At 43.8% G+C, this 6,317-nt stretch overlaps 1 protein-coding gene across 1 annotated transcript; it reads left to right on the top strand.

Annotated features, from left to right (window-relative positions):
* The first annotated feature begins 447 nt into the window (after window positions 1-447).
* Window positions 448-2,290, top strand: LOC117502434. The gene is made up of 2 exons (XM_034161493.1): window positions 448-1,235; window positions 2,279-2,290. Exons 1-2 carry the CDS (start codon window positions 493-495, stop codon window positions 2,280-2,282), a joined length of 747 nt encoding a protein of 248 aa, XP_034017384.1. The 5' UTR covers window positions 448-492; the 3' UTR covers window positions 2,283-2,290.
* Window positions 2,291-6,317: the final 4,027 nt, after the last annotated feature.

Here is a 6,317-nt window from a genome sequence, read left to right on the forward strand (position 1 = left end):
GCATATGAAAAATTTCAATCTGGCTTCCGACCCTCTCACAGCACTGAAACAGCTCTCATCAGAGTCACCAGCGACCTGCTCATGGCTTCTGATTCCAGTTCCACATCTCTCCTCATTCTTCTCGACCTCTGCTGCGTTTGATACTGTTGATCATCACATTCTCCTGCACCATCTCCGCCACTACATTGGTCTCTCTTGCACTGCCCTTCACTGCTTTCACTCCTACCTCACAGAATGGACTGAGTGCGTAGCCCTGGGGGAGGCAAAATCCAGCCCTCACACAGTCACTTGCGGGGTCCCCCAGGGCTCCGTTCTTGGTCCTACCCTCTTCACCATCTACATGCTTCCCCTCGGTCATGTCATCAGCAAGCATGGAATCAATTTCCATTGCTATGCTGCTGACACACAACTATATTTCAAGATCTCCCCCTCAAACCCCTGTCCGCCAACCTCACCCGTCTCAGCTCCTGCCTGGAGGAGATCAAGGCATGGATGAGTCAAAACTTCCTGCAGCTAAATGGCTCAAAAACAGAAGCCATCCAAACTGGAACCTCAAATCAATTACGCTCCTTCCCCATCACCTCTGTTTCATTCTTTGGCCACACCATTACCCTCTCTCCCTCTGTTACCAATCTGGGGGTTAAGTTTAACCCCCAGCTCTCCTTTGATGCTCATGTTACTTCCATATGCAAAACTTCATTTTTTCACCTACAAAATATTTCCAGACTGCGCCCCTCCCTTTCCATCCCTGCTGCAGAGAAGCTTGTCCATGCCTTTGTCTCCTCCAGGTTGGACTACTGTAACACATTCCTCATTGGGATCCCTGGCAGGAGCCTTCAAAAGCTCCAATATGTTCAAAACAGTGCTGCCAGGATCCTGATGAGGGTGCGGAAAGATGAGCACATCACCCCCATCCTCCACACCCTCCACTGGCTCCCTATTCACCTTCGTATAGAATACAAGATCTTTCTGCACACCCATCACTGTCTGCACGGTGCGGCCCCCACTTACCTCACCGAACTGCTCACACCACAAACATCAACCCGGACCCGGTCAGGCCAACAGCACCGTTTGCTCCCGCCCAGGACACGGCTTAAAACTATGGGCGACAGAGCCTTTGAGGCCGCAGCTCCCTGTCTGTGGAATGCTCTCCCGGACCACCTCAGGGCTCCACAGACGGTGGATGCTTTTAAGAAAGGACTTAAAACCTTCCTTTTTAGAAAAGCATATATGGAGTAAATGCTGTTTGCTTTTTTTAAAAAAAAAATTTTATACACTGTTTTAAATTGTTGAAATTGCTGTATTTTGTTGTTTTATAGTTTTATAAAACTTTGAGGTTTGGTATCAAACAAAAAGTGCATTAGAAATAAAATTTATAATTTATTATTGCTTAAATTAGTATAATTACTACAAAGTACAAACATAAATCTGATTAAATTCAAGGATTCAAAGGATTCAAAAGAATTTTATTGTCATATGCACAAAGGAACATGTTCCCTGTACAATGAAATGTGTTTACTGCATTTAACCCATCCTAATTGCCAGTTAGGAGCAGAAGTCATCTTTAGGCACCCGGGGACCAGCTCCAGATGTATATCCTGCCTTAGGTCAACAGCAGGACTGAGCAAACCATGACCGGCCTCATGACGACAGACGACACACACATAACACACAACACACATAAGCTGGCCCGGTACATGAACACATATAAAAAGCACACACAAGGTAAAACTTGGGAAAGAAAAACCTTCATCGCTGCTGCATTGAATCATGCAGCAGCAATACAGGGAAAAAAACCATCAGCACAATGAACAATGATCACACACAACAACAGGATGAGAGACGACGACCGAGATTTGTAAGAGTCCAGTTATCAGACAGAACACTCCTGAGGCCGCCTTTAGGCGCCATCAACGGCCTTGTTCGTCCATTCTGGAGGGAGGAGGGGCCCAGCCCTGAACAGTCCACTGTCCACAGTCATCGTCAGAGCTGGAGAAGCTGAGGGCGGGGGGAGACCAGGGAGTGAGGCATGAGCGTTGTTCTTCTTCCAGGAGGTTTTTATCACAGCGGCCTTGAAGTGCAGCTGTGTTTTGGGAAGCCGAATGAAAATCCAGATTAGCAGACGCCTGAAAGATTCCACAGTCTGAGACAGAGTGGCTTTCAATACATCTGAATTAGGAGAGGAGATGTGGTCATTACTGACGATCAATGCGGTTTTCCAGTGCAGCCATTCTTCCCGAGATGGTATCCAACGCGCGGTTAACACCCGCCGACTAAGCTGACACTGCCCTTCCAATCGAATCAATCATGTGAGGCATCCTGGATGGGCCAATTATTGCCGCTTCCACTTTCTTAATTTTCCGGTAAACCAGCACTATACCCGCTCCACACAGCAGGAACCCGGTCACCACTGTGCCAAATATATACACATCTTCGACGTCCTCCACAGACAGCGTGTAAAGGCACATGACCTGCCATTTCCTCCAACTGTCCATCACGTAACCCATCACATGTGTCCCGGCAGGACAGGTTGTGTCCTCTGCTCCCGAGTGTCTTGTAGAAAAAATAGTGTCAATTGCGTTCAGAGACCACTTTAACAGATCCATTTTTGCTGTTTCCAGAAGAGCAAAGCTGGCAGCCTCACAGACAACACGCCACAGAAGCAGGAAAGATAAGGAGGGAGGCAAAATGGTGAAAAATATCCACTGTTCCAATATCAAGATAAAATCCAGGAAGCCATGTGTTTGGTGTTTCCCAGGAAAATTTCTCAAATCATGGCCTAGACCTCTCAGTATCTTTTTTTTTAATAAATAAATATTAAAGTGATTTGAGCTATTCAAAAAACAACACAGAGAATGTCTTACATACCACATAAAGTACAGTATAGTGAAAAAACAAGGGGACAAAATTCATTCTCTAAAATGTGGGGGGACATGCTCCTCTTCTCCTCACACTTTCTGTGTCCATGGTTCAATATGACAGGCAAACGTTTAACAGATTTTCAACTGGAATGAATGTTGAAAGTTAAACTGTGCATCTTTGTCACACAGAGTTATGATCGGCAACTGGTCACATAATAAATGAGCTGTGAACACAAACAAGACAGTTTGTCTTGTGACATTCACGGGCTTATACGTGACTGTAAGTGAGATGACTCGCAGCTCTGCCAGTGTTCTGTTTTTTTCTGACTAATAGTAAAAGACATTTACAATTTTATCAATTTGCTTCAATGAACGAAGCTGCAATCATTCTTCTCTCCTCTCTTTATCCCAAATGAACAATAACTAAATGTTTTTTAATTAAAAGTGTTTGTGAACATGACAAGAAGCAGCACCTGATGTATGCCTGCTGTGTGCTGTGAATAAAGGCGCTGAAAATGAAAATCTAATTTTCTTCCAAAACGTCTTTGTTCACACATCTGACAACCACTCTAAAGTCCCTTTCACACCAGTGCAAATGTAGAGTTCTGTTGTGTTGCATTTAGAGTACACCCGAAATGCGTGCGTACTCTGCGTATTTCCTCCATAATCGTGTCATTGCGTTTGTAGATTTGCTTGCAGCTGCATATGTTTGCTTTTAATATGTGTCGCATGTAGCCATTGCCGCAGTTCAGCTCTTTTTCAGTTCACTCCTGCCAGCTGTGCAGAACACATCACTGCACTTGGAAAACAGCGGACTGTATCAAGAGGTTTTTACTGTTGCATTACTGCCATATATGTAGCCATAAGCTGCTAATTTCTGCCTCTGTGGATGTGTGCTCAGTTCTCAAAATGCTTCATGAAAAGCAAACAGCACTCATGTTCTCCAACGTGCAGCGGGACACACTGCTGCCTCATCACAGCTCATAACATTAGATCACAAAGTTCAGAGTCTGCTGTTATGCCTGTCATTGTGATGATCTCACCCGCTGTGTTCCCAGCTGGACGCTGTTATTTGTTCTATCGGCTGCCACATATTCTGCGCTGGATGCTGTGTATATAAAATAATTATTTTGTGTCGGATTAATCATTTTCTCTGCAAATTGGCCATTGAAAATGGCTGCAATCACTTCCTGAATCACAGAGGACTGCTCCAGCTTCAGCTGTTTACGCACGCATCCGCCTAACAAGCTGCAGAAAGCATTTTGAGCCTTCTTAAAAGGTAATTATTTGTCATGTTTACATTGTCATGGCTTGCGAAAAACAGTTGTGTGTTCTTTCCGTTCTTTCCTTCTTGTGTGCAGCTGTTAAAGTATGTTTATGAGAGATTTAATTTGTTATATCATTCAGACGAGCTGCGCTCTGCTGCAATCCGCTAATGTCACTACTCGTTCTGTTCACTTCTTTACTCCACTTGACAAGTTGCACGTAGTGTTGGAGATTAGATCGCACCATGTAGCACGACATTTATGCGTGAAAGATTTTTTGAACATTTCAAAATTCTCTGTGCGCAATAGCACGCACCAGTGCTCCTCTCGCATCCTGTCTGCACCCGTTAAAGACTAGTTTATTCTCGAGCACAACACAGGTCATGCTAGTGGATGAGTCAAAGACATGCTTGTGTCAGGGGGCCTTTAACCTGGATGTGGAAATGTGCTCCCGCTGGCTGTTGAAGGACTTCATTAACGTGTCACAATCCTGACAGACTGGAGGAGGTGTTCAACAAACCAAAGTGAAGCAAAGCAGGGCTGCTTCTGGCGGCCGCACGCGCGACCTATCCTGAGACATGAACAATGGATGCTGGACATGTCCTCCTGCTGGCAATCATTTGTGAGGAGTTAACCTGGACATGGACATGTCATCCATGAGCAGGAATTAATGGACTCTTTTAATGTGCCATAATACCCATCCATCAGACGCCCCCATTACGGTAATATGAAACGATTTATTCTGAAATGTCGGTCTTCTCTCATCCGGGAGCATATAGTTTCAGCTGCCACATCAATGAATGGAACCACACTGCCATCTAGTGGATATCCAGTGTGCGTGAGTGTGTATTTGTAAATCAGTCGGCATTTGTTTGTGGATCTGTGTTCGTGAAAAGAATGTCTCAAAATGACATCGCAGAGGAAAGCGATGAATGCGTGTAATTGGTGATCCACAAATGCTGAAACTAAATTCACAAATACAATTTCCAGTTTTACAAATGTAATTTTTTTTTTTTTTTACAAATTAAGTTTTAAATTTGGCAAATACAACATTATTTGCAAAGACCAATTTACATGTTACAAATATGAAATTTGCATTTGTGGATATCTGAACACATTTGCAAATCAATGATTATTTGTAGATCACCCTGTGTGCATTTACAAATATTGAGACAATTTTAACTCCATATGGCAACATTTCTTGTATGTTCGTTTTGTGAATTGTTTTGTAATTTGTGTCTGTGGCATGGCCCAAGCAGAGCGTCACCCCTTTGAGTCTGGTCTGCTTGAGGTTTCTTCCTCAGATGGAGTTTTTCCTTACCACTGTTGCTGTGGGTGTTGGTAAGTTTAGACCTTACTTGTGTGAAGCACCTTGAGGCAACCTTGTTATGATTTGGCGCTATATAAATGAAAATAAATTGAAATTGAAATTGAGTGGACAGTGGACAGCCTCTGAACATAGAAGCTTTGCTCGCTTCTTCTTCCATGGTTATGAAGCTTCACTGCCAGTAAAGTCCAGCAGGATTAATAAAATCTATCAATCCAGGTATGTACTGATAAAAGGATTTGTCGTCTTGGTGTGTAGAATTGCAGAGGCTTCTTGTACAGTAGCACAGTGCTGTGTAGATTTACAAACAGTTGTGGTGTATTGTGTAGACTTGCTTAAAAACTGCGTACTTTCTGTGTCCAGTGCTCTATGCAGAAAAAATTAAAGATGTTTAACTTCCTCCATCCAATGCGCGTACTGCTGAGATTACTGCTGCGTAAGGCAGGGGTGGGCAATCATGTGCCATGAAGGGCCGAAGCACTGCAGGTTTTCCTTGCTACCAATCACCTCAGCAGGTGATTTAATTAATGTTCAGGTGTTTCAGCAGGTGATTTCATTGACAACCAGGTGTTTATGTTCAAGGGAGAAGCTCATCAGCAACCCACCTGCTGAGGTGATTGGTTGCAAGGAAAACATGCAGTGTCTAATTCGTAAGGGAATAAAAACTCAAAAAGTGGGCATAGAGCTGCTCCACTCAGCGTACATGGTACGCCACAATATGCAGCTCTACGTTTGTGCCGGTGTGAAAGGGGCTTAAGATCACTACCCTGTTCAATGATTCCAACACTTATGAGACACTGAAGAGGGACTCCCACCAATAACTACAAGAAGAAAACTATAGACCCCTTGAAGTCACATGACCTG

Source organism: Thalassophryne amazonica, chromosome 2, assembly GCF_902500255.1.
Source record: "Thalassophryne amazonica chromosome 2, fThaAma1.1, whole genome shotgun sequence".
NCBI classification, from domain to species: domain Eukaryota; kingdom Metazoa; phylum Chordata; class Actinopteri; order Batrachoidiformes; family Batrachoididae; genus Thalassophryne; species Thalassophryne amazonica.

Excerpts from the sequence above, each read along its gene's own strand:
- LOC117502434 (XM_034161493.1), top strand. The coding sequence starts at position 493 with ATGAGTCAAAACTTCCTGCAGCTAAATGGCTCAAAAACAGAAGCCATC.